General features: G+C 38.0%; 1 protein-coding gene across 1 annotated transcript; it reads right to left on the reverse strand.

Annotated features, from left to right (window-relative positions):
* Positions 1-1,044: 1,044 nt before the first annotated feature.
* LOC141679497 (uncharacterized) lies at positions 1,045-2,007 on the reverse strand. The gene is made up of 2 exons (XM_074485985.1): positions 1,589-2,007; positions 1,045-1,507 (listed from the first exon to the last, which is right to left on the reverse strand). The coding sequence occupies exons 1-2, from the start codon at positions 2,005-2,007 to the stop codon at positions 1,045-1,047; spliced, it is 882 nt and encodes a 293-aa protein (XP_074342086.1).
* Positions 2,008-18,027: the final 16,020 nt, after the last annotated feature.

Consider the following 18,027-nt stretch of genomic DNA (forward strand, 5'->3'; position numbering starts at 1 on the left):
CTGAAATCTGGATTGATTTCTCCAAGTCTTGCCACCACTTTGGTCATTTTATCAAACACCTTTCTTTCTATCATCTCTTGCATTTCAGCCATGAGTTCCTCCCTTATTGTGTTTTTCAAGTCAGTGACATCAGTAGGCACAGTACTGCCTAGATCTTTTAGCTGCTGAGCCTTCTTTGTTTTTCTGTATTCCCCGATCTGCCAAGAAGCCAATTCGGTCCATGACTTGGTTTTTTACCAGCTTGGTCCCCACTGCCATCTTCAGCAACCAATGTAGTCTACCAAATTAACAGGTATAAAACATTAGTATCATGTTCCGTAGCTTAAAAATGAAAATTAAAATGACTTGCTCCCTGTAACTGAAAATGAGTAATTTAAATTACCATGTATTCGCGTCTTTCTTTTCGTTTACGGGTTTTCACATAAATTTCATCCCTGGGAGCTAGTTTCTTAGGTGACATTTTTTTCTTTGCTTTCTACAAAGATAAACCAAGAACTCAAGAAAAAATCACAAGAAAAAGTGAACCTATGAAATCGTAAATAGATAATAAAAAAACATCGATTTTATAAATTATGGACATACAATTTTCTCCACAATTTGTGAAAAGCTTTTACGACCAGCAATGTGTGTTTCGACAATTAACTTGCGATTTTTAGCATTTTTTTGAGCTCGATCCTGATCATTCAATAATGTGCAAACAATTAATTAATTTCCAACATGATGTAGAGTACTGGCTAGCTGTTCAATATTTAAAATGCATACCTTCATGTCTTTATCCCCCCAGTATTTAAGTAAAATCTTAAATTCTTCGATTGAAACAACATTTGGCTTATTTTTGAGTCTGTCCTCGTCATTATCATACTTAAGATAATGGTTCTTCTAAAATCGGCTTTTGTGCAGCCTCCACAAAGCACAAATTATTCGCAATGTGTACGTCCTTCCTTCCTCAGGAATATCATATTTTGACTAGCAAAATTAGTTAAAATTAGTGCAACTCGATCTAAACCTAAAGAAAATACAAAATACCATAGTAAATTATCGTGTTTATGTTTCCGAATCAGGATATTTACTGTCCGTCGACTTCCAACCCTTTCCATCAGCCGGATGCCTTAGCCATCCATCTTTCTTTCGTGATAAAGCATGCCATGTCATTAAGCTCGAGAAATCAGAGCTCAAGAACATTCTCTGCAGCCTTGGCTTTAAAGGGATGTATCTCGTCACTTTAGCCGGGATTTTAGGATTCGATGCTAGTTCTATGTTTGTATCAGACCTGGCCTTCGCCTTCTTTTCAACTACTCTCCATCTTGATGTTCCACACTTAGCACAATTCTCCAGCCTCTCGTTTTCTGCCCAAAAGAGCATGCAGTCATTTGGACATGCATGTATCTTTTGGTAATCAAGTCCTAGGTCTTTAATCATACCCTTTGCCGCACTAAAAGAAGACGGAAGATTTACATAAGGGAAAACCTCCTTTATCAATTCAAGTAAGTCACTAAATCCTGATTCGCTAAATCCATCAATGCACTTTAGTTGATAAAACCTAACTAAGAAACTTCATCGACTAAATTTTTTGCACTCGGGATATAACGGTTGTCCACCCTCCTTAACAAGGCGATAAAATTTCCTTGCGTCATCGTTTAGTCCTGTTCTACCAACGTGGTCAGTAATGTCATTAGTACCATATGCATTGTGTATCATAGCATCAAATTCATCTCCAAGACCTAGACCTATATTAATATCCATCTCATCAGCAACCCTATTTATCTCATGGGTTGAGACCTCGTAAATCCATTCAACGGAATGGGGACAAAGACCATTACAGACTAGATGTTCGTGTATAGCCTTAGCACCACTCCAAAAACGATTACCACATTTCTTACAAGGGCACTTAAGCTCGTTTCCTACGGCATATCGGGAAAATGCTTGGTTAACAAAAGCTTCAACTTCCTTCCTATATCTATCACTATACTTGGGAAGTGTTACCCATTTCTCTCCTTCAACATCCATTTTCTACATAAATTTTTTGAAACAAAACCACAAAATTCACTTAAGTTTTCAACACAATCAGACAACAACAAGAACCAAAAACAAAAACACAGACCAAGAATAGGGCAGTTTGTCTTATAATTACAACAAGAACACAAAAAAACAGACCAAGAACAGGGCACTTTTGACTTAAAATAACAGGGTATTTTGACTTTAAAACATCAAAAAATGAAAACAAAATTCTCAGAAATAGTCAGACCAAGAACCTACTAATTTTACAAAAACACAAAACAAAAAAAAATACAAAAGAATACAAAAGCACAAAAAATACACAAAATTTTTACATGCATTCACAAATAATCAGAGAGAGGAGTGTTTGAAGAGTGAGAGAGTTGAGTTTTACCTTATATCAAGCTTTAATCGAGTTTAATCACGCTTCAATCGAGCTTCAAGTGAGAGAGATGAGCTTCAAGCCTTCGAGATGTGAGAAAGCCTTCGAGATGAGCTTCGAGTTGTGACGGAGAGATGTGGGAGAGGTGTGAGAGAGGTGTGTGAGTGAGAGATGTGAGAGAGGTGTGCGAGAGCGAGATGTGAGGGAGGTCTGAGAGAGAGAGATGCGATGGAGGTCTGAGAGAGAGATGAGGTGAATTTTTGTGTAATAGATTTGGGGGTGAATTTTTGTCCAAATAAAAGTGTGTTCAATTTTTGGTGCCAAAATAAAAGTGTAAAATAATTTTTGGTATCCCGCCACCCCCAATTTCAGTGTTCCCGCCTGTGTTTTCAGTCAATCTGACCAAAAACGTTACTATTATTGCAACATTATTTGAAATATGTTGCATGTTTTACAATTTTTTCAAATTGGACCTTAACCATGCAACACTTACATATTTTATGTAACACTTTTATAAATTATTGCAATAGAGTTGAAAAATTTATTCTACTACAACATTTTCTGCAACACAATTATATTTTGTGCTTGCAATAGGCCATATTTGGTGTAGTTCCGTGTACCCTGAAGGGTTAGGAACACTATCTACTACTAGCTATCCTACCAAAATTGGTGATAAGTCACCCAGCCTTCTTCAAGGTCCATATCTAGTCACTAGTCCCTCAGTCACTATCACTGCGCGTAAGGTCACGCACCCTCCTCATCGCTCCTGCAATTATCAGCTATGCATCAACTACCGGGATGTATCCTCCAGTCGCTGTCATCCTCATCTGAACCCCGGTATGGAGCTCGATACCATCGATCTTTCTGCGGGCTATGACTGGGGAAGCAGCTCTGAAATCTCCTGGGTATCTTAGTCGGGTGGCTCTCTCAGCTGTCAGTGCCTGTCGTAACTCCATAATGCGAGAAGATGCCGCAGTGATCTCAGCGTTAAGCTGACCCACTACCCAGTCGTGTACGGCTACATGCATGGTCGCCGGTGGTGGTAGAGGGGAATCTGGGTCGCTAGAGGATATGTCATAAACCTCATGGATCTGTGCACGTATCGCCTCTTCATCATCATCAGTATGGGGCATAGGGCTCTGAATCCCTGGGGGTGGTGTAGGAGAGCGAATAGCCGGGTGAGGGTACATCTCTACATCCCTCCAGACTACGCCATTAGCTATGGGGACAGGAAGGTCAGTCTCCTCCTCTTGGACATCCTTAGTAGGGTCATCATCTGAATCATCAATTGTAACACCCCCAAATCCGGGGTCAGGGATCCGGGTTGTCACGAGTTCCATTTCCCTTAATAACACTCAATCTCTATAAACAACCAACTACTGCGTACTGTGACCCCACAATATACACACACACCACAAGTTATAGTATCAGAGATGAATACCAAAAAAATAACACAAGTCATTTTATTCCACAATTATAAACCATTACACCTTAAAAGGGTTTCTGAATAATTTACATATTCCTTGCCATTATTACAATTTATAATATACATAAGTCTGGTACATCAAAAGTTGAAAGCCTAGCCTATTGGTAGTTCCTACCTCAGCTACAACGGCATCAACGCCTACAGGAAACTGCGGAACGTTTCCTATCCGCTCACGAATTGGGAGCTTGGTCCTGTTCATCTTGTCTATCTGTTGTTGTGTGATGAAAAAAGAAAGCAAGGGTGAGCAACAAGCCCACCGAAATAATATGTATAATAATTAACAATATATGAGCATTCTCATAGTACTTATGAAAGTCTTGGTCAAGAAGGATTGAACCAAGTTGATATCTTAACGCGACCAAGTCGCAAAATATTCAGTATATATATACATATATACTTTTAACAATCTTTGAAATCCTCCGACACGTATAATATACACAGAGTTCTAGTTTATAACTGTATAAAAATATCGTTGCAAGGTGATCTCATATATCTAACCTTGTCTCAACGTTTTTCTGAAAACCTTTGTCATTCATAAGATAATCATTAACTAGATATAAGTTGAAAAGATGAAGTTATAAGATACTCCAATATACTTATATCTTTTTCTGAATACTACTTGAACTACCACCGTTCAAGGTATAAATAGTTCATCCCATAGATGAAGCTACACGACAAAACTTGTATAGAATCATTCTTTGAAATATCATCAAAATGAAATGAAGTTACGAGATACTTCATTTGATGAAAACATCATTTTAAAAACTCGACCCTGCCAACACTCAACAATCGCCCAGCCGTAGCCATTCTATCGAAGTGCTCTGGGTAGTGTTACAAAAATATCCAACTGGATGATGAAATCATTACGGGAGTTTACCGCGCCAGGAAGACCACTTATGATGATCAGTCGTAGTAGTGAAATCCCACCATTTTCTACATGTAGAGGAGAACCTGTCGGATTTACTTGTCAATCGAACACTGGACTCCTAAGGAATGGACCGTCTTAGCGGGACTTCCGGGCCATTTGGGCCAATAAATAAGGCTAGGCTGGCGCCACTCGACCACTTACGCCACTCCTAGTTCAGATGAAATCCATGACTCTGAAACATAAAGCTCGTCTCCCCTTTCCCCAAGTAGAAACTTGTTGATACGGCTCCACCAAGAAGTCGTATCTAGTTGGAAAGGAAAATTCACCGATATTTCCCAGGCGATGCCTGTTAATGGATTAACTTATTCCAAGAATTTTACTTCCCGAGGATTGGGTAAGTAATCAAAAACTCTTTTATCAAAACAGCAACCTTGTTGCGAAAATAAGAATACATCACGGAGCCGGATTCCTCAGATTTTTGAGCGAGTATTTAAATCCCCTTCGAAGGGAAGATCTTAAATTTGAAAACGAGTTTTGGGATCCGCTCTAACTTTTAAAATCATTTTGAAGACTCGAAAACATCTTTAAGAATATTTGGAGTAATGCTGATTTAATAAAATAAATCAGTCCTGATATATTAGAAAATATCTGAATATTATTATTTAAATAATATTCCCATAAAGGATAATCTTTATAAAAATAATTGAAGTAGAAGTTTTAAACTTATACTTGAAATGAATAATAAATAACCAAAGATATACTTAGACGAAAGTACGATCTTTATTTGAATAATCGAAAATAAGTTTGATTATCAAAACATTATTCTTTAATAAAATAAAGAATATTACTTAATAAAATAAGCGGAGTCATAATTCCTCGAATGAATATTCAAAATAATATTCATTAACTAAAATAATAAGCGGAGTCATAACTCCCAAGTTGATTCCTCCACATTATGATTGTGCCATAGCACTTTGACTAGCCTGATCACTTTGTTCCGAAGCACCTGCTCCTTCTTGTCCATAATCTTTACTGGTTTCTCCATGTAAGTCAGATCTGGTTGCATATCCACCTACTCGTACTCCACTATGTGTCTGGCATCCCGATGATACTTCCTTAGCATTGACACATGGAACACATTATGAACTTGTTGTAGGTTCGGGGTAAGGCTAGCTCGTAAGCTAACTTCCCAATCCGTCTTAGTATCTCAAAAGGTGCAATGTATCATGGGCTTAGTTTCCCTTTCTTTCCGAATCTCATTAATCCCTTCCAAGGGAATACCTATAACTACACTAGGTCCCCTACTTCATATTCTTTGTCCTTTTTTGTCAAATCAACATACTTCTTATGTCCATCTTGGGCTACTACCAGCCGTCCTCTGATTAGATCTATTTTAGCCCTGGTCCTTTGGACCACTACTGGTCCGAGCATCTAGCGCTCTCCAACTTCATCCTAACACAAGGGAGATCGACATTATCTTCCCTCAAGGATCTCATAAGGCGACATCTCGATAATGACATATGATCTATTATCGTAAGAAAACTCAATCCGCGTTAAGTGATCATTCCAAATTCTTTCAAGTCTATTGTACATACCCTCATCATAGCTTCTAGCATTATAGCTTTTATTTCTCAATACCCATTCTTTTCCAGTTCATAATCTTTACTATCTTCCGTACATGATACTGTTCTAGATATACATTTACTCGCTAGAGTTTGATAACTTTTTAATAATTGTGTCAACCTTAGTATCACGAATGCATTTCCATTCCGAATACCACCATATTGATACTACTTCCTTTCTAGTTGCCTCCATTTTCGAAAGCTTAGTCCTTCATATAGAAGTAAAAGAATTTATTGAGAGATCAGTATGATCATGAACACTTGTTACATCGCATAGTTAGTACAAAAGGTGGCCAGCCTTTAGTACTTGACAAGCAATTAAACAACATGTGGTATCCTACTAGGCTTCTATCACACAGATAGATAGTCATTAGGAAATACCTCTCCTTCTGGAAGGGTTGTTCTTCTCAGCTTATACAAAATGAAAAGGAGAGAAAAGAACGAATTTAAGAGAATTATATAAAAAAAAAATTGCCAGAAAACATTTGGCTTGGAGTCTACCCCTGAACTATAGAGGTTTATCATAGGAGAACAAAACATATATATGTATATATCTCAACATCAAGCATTATCGCATCGTATTTCACATGCCTAAATATTTTTGCTATTCCGTCCATCATTCTATGGACCCATGCTCTTGCGCGAGCTCATAAACACTCACTTTTGAAACTCCCTCAACATCGAAACTCGAATAAGGGATTTCATTCTAGACATCATTGTTACTAGAATTCTATGCTTGCACTGTAACCTTCCTCGTATAGTAATATGACTCTCTATTCATAAGAGGGAATAAATATATAATATGTAAATACTCCACTAGGTAGTCTATCAATGATAACTTATACATCACCATGACCCGATTAGTGGTACTCAATCTCAACATCCATTCTAATACAACTCTTACGGTTGTAATCGACTCATTACTCGCAGAATCATTGCTGCATTACTATGGTCCATCGCTGACCTATTGTAGTCATTCGTTTTCCATAAAGCCTTAATAGCTAACCATAGAGAGTCCATACATATCGTATCGAATCCTTCTAAGGAGGTAACATAATCACCATTCATGATTCATGAAGAACCCTTCTGATCCTGACGTACATACATGACATGAAGTAGATAAAATTACAGAAGAGTTTCAATGAAAGCAACGATAGCAGGCTAATACCATTATTAACCATATTTCTTTATTAGGAGATATGAAGCTCAAAGGTTCATTTAGTCCTTTCATAACATGGTCCTGGTTTATCTCAAGATAGGACCTTCTAAGATATGAAGCTCGCTCACAGCGATAACGTGAATTAAATCTTTACCAAACTACTATTATGGTTGAGTATCGCACAATCATCAGAAGGAATGTCAATCTTTCACACCATAATACAACTTTCACGGCTTTAACCATCATCACTGTATTCCTCTGGCACGAGCGCCTATAATTGTCCTCTTATACTTAAAGTGTCGGCCACCTCTTTGGCCTTTCCTGATAGTAAAATTTCCTTACAATCAATGTCATTTTAACCACCTCCAAATAAATTTTCTACCTCATTTCAATCACTGCTTGTATGAAAATTCTCTTCCTTAATCTTTGGTGAGAAAAAAAAATTATCACCATTTTTCCATAAGTTACTGCCTTGGTCATTAGAGGTTAACATTGTCACGACTGACTCTTGATCATACTTAGGACGTCTCTTATCTTGGGTCCTTCTTGTTTTCACCAATCTTGACCTTAATTGGGTTTAATCTATACTTTCTCATGGTTTAGCATGTGCCCTACTTGGCATTATTATTACGTCATATTTTCTTTATCAAAATTTCTATTCTTGAGAACTTTGAATATTACCTTTCTCCTTGTAAAACCTTTAAGGTTATCCTTAAATCCTTCATCATGTACTCCCTAGGTACATGACACATCAAGATACCATTTACTAATACTAGAACCATTGTCTATATAGTTCTGAAAAATTTCTCTACTGATCTTTAAAGATTGTTGTTGCCTTAATCCTTCATTCGGTATTACCCAAACTCATAATGTCCCTATTAAGGGTGAAATGCCAACCTTTATGCATTCCCCTATGGTTCATCTCAAGTTATCGAGGTTCCATCCTTAATTCCAACTTTTAAAAAGTTACTTGCATCCTTCCATAGATAAATCAAGTCATATTTCCTTGATAGATTATCTTATTCAATCATTCCCACCTCGATAGTCTATACCAATTTTACAATAACATCCTTATTTAAACTGAGGTCAACCCATATGGCCTTCAAAAGATAACAATGGTTACCCGCTTTTCTTTCCTTATTTGGTAATGATAACATGGATGTTCTGGAAGATATTGGTCGTGTTCAACGTGAACTTCTTCTTACTAAATCCTCATTTACCCTTGTTGTTTAGCTCAACAGTCATCTCAATGTTGGGATATCTTCTATACTTGGTGTCTCCCTTTTTGGGTATCAAGTCACAGGTGTTACATACACTTCACATTCTTGAAGGTCACTTCATTCATCCCATTTCCTAATTTCTTGCTTTCATGTCTCCTCAGAATATCCGCGTCTTATTATTTATCCTTCAAACTATCTCAAGGTTTCCTCGAATCCTCCCAACTTACAGGGGATAAAATATATGTATCTCTTATGCCTTCAACCATCAACTTTAACTTATGGTGAATCACCCTCATCCTGACGAATACATACTTTTCTATTTCTATTACTACGAGTCTTTAGGGTTTCCTCATACCCAACTCCCTTATCATTCCTCAAACTCTATTGTCTTTATTTTCCTTTCCACTTCAGTTTCTTTTTATTTTCGTTTCTATTACAATCATTTCATGAACCCACTACTCATTGACTTCAAACATCACGTCGTTCTGGGATTCTTGTCATTAGAACGAATCTTGACAACTTTTACAACTTAGCTTCATAATTAATCATACTCGTCCGCCTTTGTTCTGGCTCTAAAGCTTTTACACTATCTCCATAACCTTGGGAATTACTTTCCCGAAAATAATTGACTGAACTTTAATCAGTTTATTCTAACCTCTGGCTCCGTGCCTTTCTTGGTCTTTCACCAGTGGGTGGCTTCTCTCTTAGGAGGGTAAGTGACAAAAACAGTCTTTTGTGATTCGTCCATCATTTAGAATCTCAAATGATTCCTATATTTCCTTTAGCCAGGCTCTTGCCTCGACTGGGTCAACCTGTTCCTTGGAACTCTGAGAGTTTAGCGACTTAAAGGCCATGAAAGAATTTTCCACTGCATTGTTTCCTCAGGGTGGTGGTTGGGGGTAAAAGTATAAGTTTTGTTTAGGCAGGTCCATGATTTTCCCCATAGGAGTACCGTCCTGGGTCTCCTTATCTTGCTCGACTTCTGTTTTCTCAGTATGAAATGTTTCATCCTTCTCCCACAATCAGGGTTATCTTATACGTTAAAATCCTTGTTTTTCATTTCATTATATTATGGGTTCTTTCATTCTTGATGGCGACCTCCCTGACTATCACATTAGGGTTTACCCTAAATCTTATTCCTCGAACTATGGCTTTCATCTAAGATCTCGTCCTTATGCTCTTGAAAGTTTGGAACCCAAATTCTGTAGGAATACCTCATTATTCCCTTATCATCTTTCTCGGTATTAATCTCTTCTCTATTTGTTGGTTCTCTGCCTTCATTCATCACTTTTTCTTGGCACAATATGTCACACCCCCAACTTAAACAGCAAAATAAATATAGCTATTACATCATTTTAATGAAGAATACACAACCAAATCCAAGATCTTACAGTTTGGGATTTGGAACAGCCCAACACTACCAACTATTACATCTGATTACAAATACCGAGTTCTCACACAACTATTATTACTTATTCTACCTGAGCTTGAACATAAGCATCGGCATCACAGGTCTTACGAGCAGTCTGCTTGAATCTAACCATAGCTGCTAGCTGTAATATCAGGTTAAAGCAAGGAGTGAGCCAAATGCTCAACAAGTGCTAACAGTACGACACAAAACATAAATTGAGATATATTTTTAAGAATGACAATGGAAAGACATAACCAAAGGTAACGAGAGATAAAACTATGTGAGATGGCATCATTTTGCTTGTATCAAATCAATTTTAGAATCATGTCTTAATTAAAATCATTTTATGACGCTACGGATTATAGCCGGTGATCAGCCGCGAAGTAATCCCGAACCTCGCTGGGTTCTAAAACATTAACGAAAAACCCTAGTCAACTTTTAAGCCTAATATAAGTGTGGAAAGGACTCGCGTCTCAGTCCAGATCCACTGTTCAAGAAAACATTTATCCCCCTTTGGGACTGAAAACTCACATTTTATTTATTTATTTCAAAAGCTGATGCCGAATTGTAACAAAATCTCTTTTAACAGTAAATATTTTTATTAAGGGATTATAGATCAACTCGAAACATGGGAAATATGGTACTAAATCTCAGGGCCATGATTCACAAAACTTTACTCTATTGGGGTAATCCAAAAGGGTTTTCATATGTCAGAATTTGCACAGGAAAATATGGTGAGACTAATGGATAATATGAAGGGGTAAAGCCAAACTGGGCTCAAAGCAATGGTTTCTCGTCAAGGTATAGGTGTTGGATCATTAAGAAGATAAGCTTCACGAATACTATGGGTGTTAAGGTAATGATCTCTAGCTCAGGATGTATATATATATCAGAATTGTCAAGCTTTAGGATAGGAAAGAGGGTATCAGTCAATGAGGAATCATGTTGGTAAGTTTCTGACTATCAGAGTTCAAGGTAAGGTTCTATAGGGGTTCAAGTATCAGGATGTGATATCAATACTTAGGAATCATCAGCATGTTAATCAAGAGGATCAATCAAGTAATATAACAACTCTTTATTTTATCATGGCATTTAACTATCATGAAAAGACTTTTGAACTACTTGTAATACATACTCGAGGGTTCATGGAATTTCTATATAATTCAAAGATAAGCGAGAGATACGCTTAATTTAAACATATCAAAATGACTCAGGATAATTGCATCGATATATATGAACTGTTTATAGTAAATACGAAGGTCAAGTTGAATCACTTGCCTTGTGATAGGCTGGTCTGGTCTGACTGGTAGGAGCAACAAATGGAGCTTCACTCGACTTTTATGGCAAGTTTTCCCTCGTCTCGAGATCCTACATGAATAATAATCCTCATTATAATATATTCTCACTAACTTAACCTATTTACAACTTGAAATTAAACACGGATGACACTTAGGCCTATACGCACTTAATTTATATTCACTTTTAAATTACAATTGCACACACATAGCCACATATTCACATATCATATATTAACACCAAATAATACCATATATACCATAATGCAACACTAGGCTTGGATGATCTCGACTCACCACTTAAGTCACTTGGTCGCTAAACTAGACAAAGTCTTCAAATTTTGGCTCCCTAACTCGATGTGCCTTTCCTAAATTATCCAAAACCTATTGACCCTCACTTGTGCCTTTTGCTCTACTGACCTTATACCATCTTACAACTATGGTGGTTGACCTAATACTCACTTCTAAGTGTTCTAAAACTATGTGATAAGTGATAGTGCTCACTGGTGCAAATTTCAGAATGACAACTACAATTTCTTAAGAGCATTAGGCACTCTTAAACTACAAGTTTTCCTTCAAAACTTTTACACAAGACTCTCCTGACCTAAGAGCATCTCACAATCTTGATGTGGCTCAAGGGCCTGGCTTGGGCCTTCTTGGGCCTAAGCTAAAAGTCCAAGGTTCCCCTGCTTTTCTGGGAAGAAAACGCCCTAACTTGAATTAACTTGTGACACATGGTTCTAACTCATATCCTATGAAATATGGCTGACAAAACTTCTCTGACACTCCCTCTAACTAAGGCCCAATAGGGCCTAATGAGGGCCTACCCATGACATGGTCAAATCTCCTTATTTCTAAGTTGCAACAAAACTGTCCCCTGCTGGACAGATTTTGTTATTCTCCTTGTGCACCTAACCAAATGACATGCAAACCTCCAACCAACTCCTAAAACCTTTTTTATACTCCCAATACTAACTTCTGGTGGCTTGGGCCTCAAAGTGCACACCAATGACATGGTCAAAACTCACTCTAAACCTCAGGGTACTAAACTGATTTTTCTGCAGAAACTATAACTCTCATTCTCCAAGGTTTTTGACTTGACAAACTCAACTAACAACAACTCAATACTTAAACCAAGACTTATACATGGTATTCTACTGAACTAACTCCCTTATTCTCAAAATAACCTTGGTGAGATCATCCTTACCTAAGGTACAATTATGGCAAAACAAGAGAATCTACACTTCACAAATCACAAATCTTCATGCTTTTGAAACAACAAGGTATGCATTTTTATAAAAGATAATCACGAATTATTACCATACAACAAGAAGCATAAATCAATATTAACACATTATACCTACTGAAATTAAGGCTCACTAACAAAATCTTTCCAAATGATCAAAATCTTACAACATTCTAAGAGAAATCCTCATGCATGCATGCCTTCGGGTTTTTCAAACCAAAACAACACATTTTCTACATATATTCCATCTTAAAATTGACATGCAAGACTAGCATAAGGTATACCTAGATGATCACTTAGCATGCAAGGAGTTTTATCAAATTTTCACCACAAAATTCAAGTCATTATCAAATAAACATGCAAAAATTGATCAAAACAACAAGAATGATTTCAAGGACCATTCATTCGGCTCCCATATGGTCATGGCCGAATGAAATGGATGGAAATGGCCATTAAATCATCAAGAGTTTCCTTCTCATGACTTGGCACTTATCCATTCATTGTAGTCCTCTCAAAAACAACCTTAAATCCATAAGAATCAAGATTGTATTTTGAGTTTCACTAAAACCTTTACATGCAACCTTTAAACTTAAACTTTCTACTCAAAACTCTTTGAAATATGAGTGATCATGGTATGGGAAGTAACATTTACTTTTATAAAAAGTAGAATCTTGGTGGAGGAATGAAGAAAAATGGGGAGGGGGTGGTTCTCGGCTAAACCCGAGAGTGAGAGAGGGAGGGCCGAGAGTGAGGGAGGAGGAGGGAGAGAAGAATGAGTGTGGTGTGGGTGATGAGTGAAAATGATCATGTCTTTGCTTGTTTTTATGGTATTTGATTTGACAAAATTTGAGTGGAAAGGAGAATTGACAAGTCTATCCCTCCACTTATACTTGGTGCATTTTGCATGCAAGGGTAAAGAAGGAAATTGGCTAGAGAAATAAGAGTTAGTGGGGTTGGAATTGTCCTCTTTGTCCTTGAAAAGAATGCGAGGGTGATTTGCATGCAAGGGCTTTCTTGTAATTTTCTAAATATGACAACTAAAATTTATAATGATTTATTTTTATAAAATAAAATACAAGTTCAAAAATTATAAAATTTATACCATAAAATAACTTGGATTTTTAGAGACTTTATAAAATTATTTTCAAAATTTGTGAACAAAATACCTTTTTAAAAGAAAAATTTTCCAAAGCTTAGAATATTCCTTATAAATCAAAAATAAAGAAATTAAATAAACTCTTGCTTTGAAAAATCATATACTACACAAAGCAAATTTATAATGCAGAAATTTTCACTCACACTAGCGTACAATCATTGAATATATTTTCATTTGACTTTAATATTATACCAAATCCACAAATAATATTACGTAAAATGTCGGTCGTAACATCCTCTCCCCCTTAAGGGATTCTGTCCCCAGAATCTAAGAGAAAAGATGAGGATGCCGGGAACGCATATCAGACTCTAACTCCCAAGTCGACTCTTCGACCTTAGGGTTCCTTCAAAGTACTTTTACTAACTTTACTGACTTATTTCTAAGACTCTTTACTTGCCAGTCGAGTATTTTAACCGGTTGCTCCACAAATGACAGGTCTGCCTGAATTTCTACAGGTTCATATTCTATCACATGGCTAGCGTCAGGATTGTACTTCTTAAGCAACGACACATGGAAGACATTATGCACATGCTGATACTGAGGTGGTAAGGCCAACTCGTAGGCCACCTTTCCTACTTGACTCAAAATCTCAAAATGACCTATGTATCTAGGTGCTAACTTCCCTTTCTTGCCAAATCTCATCAACCCTTTTCTAGGTGACACCTTCAGCAACACAGCTTCGCCAATTTGGAATTGAACGTCCTTACGCGCTGGATCCGCATACTTCCTCTGTCTATCTTGAGCAGCAAGCAACCTTTTCTGAATTAACTTGACCGAGTCATGCAACTGTTGTACCAAATCCGAGCCGAGAATTCTTCCTTCTCCTACTTCATCCCAACTTGTTGGTGATCTACATTTTCGTCCGTACAAAGCTTCGTATAGTGGCATGCTGATACTGGAATGATAGCTATTGTTGTAAGATAATTCAATCAACGGCAAATGGTCATCCCAACTTCCTGCAAAATCGATTGCACAATTGCGCAACATGTCTTCAATTGTTTGAATCGTCCTTTCACTCTGGCCATCAGTCTGCGGGTGGTACGCCGTGCTCATATTCAACTTTGTGCCAAGACATTCCTGAAATTGCTTCCAGAATCTCGAGTTAAATCGGGGATCTCTGTCTGAAACTATTGATACGGGTACTCCATGCCTTAGTACGATTTCGCGCACATACAGATGAACCAACTTATCCAGTGACGACTTCCCATTTATTGGAAGGAAATGCGCCGACTTCGTAAGACGATCAACTATAACCCATATTGCGTCATGTCCGGATTTCGTTCGCGGTAGTCCTACTATAGAGTCCATAGCGATATTTTCCCATTTCCATTCTGGAATCTTCAGGGGCTGAATTAATCCGCTTGGTCGTTGATGTTTTGCCTTTACTTTCTGACAAGTATAGCACTTCGCAACCCATTCTGCCACGTCTCGCTTCATATTTGGCCACCAAAAGTTCTTCTTTAAGTCTCGATACATCTTGGTGCTTCCCGGGTGGATTGAAAATTTTGAATTATGGGCTTCATGGAGGATCTCATTCTTTAATTCAGGTACATGGGGAATCCATATTCTGGATGAAAACCTTAGTATCCTTTGCTCATCCCTTTGAGTATTAATCTCCTCTCCAGATAACTGATTCTTCTCTTTTTCCATTACTTCCTCTTGACACTTTTTTATCTTTTCCACTAGTGTTGGCTGAAAGGTTATTGAACGACAAACTTCCTCGACTTTTCCATAAGCACAAAGTTCCAATTCCAATTTTTCGATTTCTTCAGATAACTCTTTTGATGTTATCATCATATTCAATCTCTCCTTCCTACTCAGAGCATCGGCCACTACGTTCGCCTTTCCAGGATGGTAATTTATCGAGCAGTCATAGTCCTTGATCAATTCCAGCCATCTCCTCTGCCTCATATTGAGCTCTTTCTGAGTAAAAATGTACTTTAAACTCTTGTGATCCGTGTAGATTTCACACTTCTCTCCGTAGAGGTAATGTCTCCAAATCTTAAGTGCGAACACTATGGCAGCTAGTTCCAAGTCATGCATCGGGTACTTTAACTCATGCGGCTTTAACTGTCTTGACGCATATGCGATCACTTTACTGTTTTGCATCAACACACAACCAAACCCTTATGTGAAGCATCGCTAAATATTACAAAATTCCCTTGATCATCTGGAAGTACCAACACCGGAGCTGTTACCAACTTCTGCTTTAATTCTTGAAAGCTATCTTCATATTCTGCACTCCATTCAAACTTTTGATTCTTTCCGGTTAACTTTGTCAATGGCGTGGCGATCTTCGAGAAATCCTTGACGAATCTTCTATAGTATCCGGCCAATCCTAGAAAACTTCACACTTCCGTAGGAGTCTTTGGGCTCTCCCAACTCATAACTACCTCAATCTTTGCCGGATCCACTTTAACTCCCTCATTTCCAATAACATGCCCCAAAAATTGAACTTCCTTTAACCAAAACTCACATTTGGTAAACTTGGCATACAACTTCTCTTGTCGGAGTATCTCCAATGCTATCCAGAGGTGCTTCTTATGTTCTTCTTCTGACTTAGAATAAATAAGGATGTCATCAATGAATACCACGACAAATTTGTCCAAATACTTCTTAAATACCCGATTCATCAGATCCATAAATGTGGCCGGAGCGTTGGTCAATCCAAAAGGCATTACTAGGAATTCATAATGCCCATATCTGGTCCTGAATACGGTCTTAGGAATATCTTCTTCTTTGATCTTTAATTGATGGTATCCCGATCTTAAATCAATCTTCGAAAAGCATTTTGCTCCCTTCAACTGATCAAAAAGGTCATCTATCCTTGGTAGCGGGTAGCGGTTCTTGATCGTTACCTTATTCAACTCCCGATAATCTATGCATAGTCGCATACTCCCATCTTTCTTCTTTACAAACAGAACAGGTGCTCCCCATGGCGACGCACTTGGCCGTATCACTCCCTTATCCAATAATTCTTGTAGCTGGCTCGCCAACTCTTTCATTTCTGCTGGTGCCATCCTATATGGGGCCTTTGAAACTGGTTCCGTGCCTGGAGCAAGGTTGATTTCGAACTCAATTTGTCGATCTGGTGGTAAGCCTGGTAGTTCGTCGGGAAACACATCGGGGAACTCGTTAACTACAGGAATATCTTCCACGCTGGGGCTGCCTTTTTCCGAATCCACTATATAAGCTAGGAACAACTCACAACCTTTTCTAAGTAGCTTCTTAGCCTGAACAATTATAAGAAATAGTTGCTCTTGCCTCTGCCCCTTAAATACTACCTTCTCTCCACTCTTCATCTTTAAATACACTCTCTTGGTCTTACAATTTATTTGAGCGCTATTCTCTCCTAACCAATCCATTCCTAAAATTATATCAAACTCTCCCAACTTGAAGAGTATCAAGTCGGCTGAGAACTTATACCCCGAAATATCAATCTCACACTTTGGACAAAATTAATTCACAGGAACCTTCTCTTCGTTCGCAATTACCACATTTACTACCTCACTCATAACCATTTTATCACATTGGAGCTTATCAACAAAAGATTCTGATATGAAAGATCTTGTTGCTCCCGAATCAATCAATACTTTAGCTTTGACATTATTGAGTAAAAGTGTACCTGCTATCACTTCTGAATTCTGTACAGCATCCTTCATCTTCAAATCAAATGTCCTTGCTGTTGCTTGCGGGGTTGGGGCGGGTGGTGGAGGTAATGCCAATACCTCAGCTGGCACGCTTGTACTGGTACTTGCCACATTCATCAGAGCTTTGACTGGTCCGGTTGCCTTGCACTCCCTAGCTATGTGTCCAGTCTTCCCACACTTGTAGCACGTAACTCCTGGCTTCGGCATCTTGCACTCATTTACCAAATGTCCCTTCTGATTGCACCTATAACAGGTAATGCTCAGCTTATTGCATACTCCGGGGTGCCTTCTTCCACAGTGCTTGCATTCCGGTCTCTGGAACCTGTTTTCTCCAACTTGCCCTTGGCTTGCCTGGTTGTTCCCTTTTGATTCTTGCCTTTTGCCCAAATTTCCCTTCTTTTGAAAATTTCCGCCCTTCTGGAAACCAATCCTCTTTATATTCCGATCTTGCGAACTTCCGGCTTCAGACTTTTCTCCATAAAATGGAACCTTCCTCTTCTTGTTATCCCTCTCTTTCCTTGACTGCATCCCATTATT

This window comes from Apium graveolens, chromosome 8, assembly GCF_009905375.1.
Source record: "Apium graveolens cultivar Ventura chromosome 8, ASM990537v1, whole genome shotgun sequence".
Taxonomy (NCBI): domain Eukaryota; kingdom Viridiplantae; phylum Streptophyta; class Magnoliopsida; order Apiales; family Apiaceae; genus Apium; species Apium graveolens.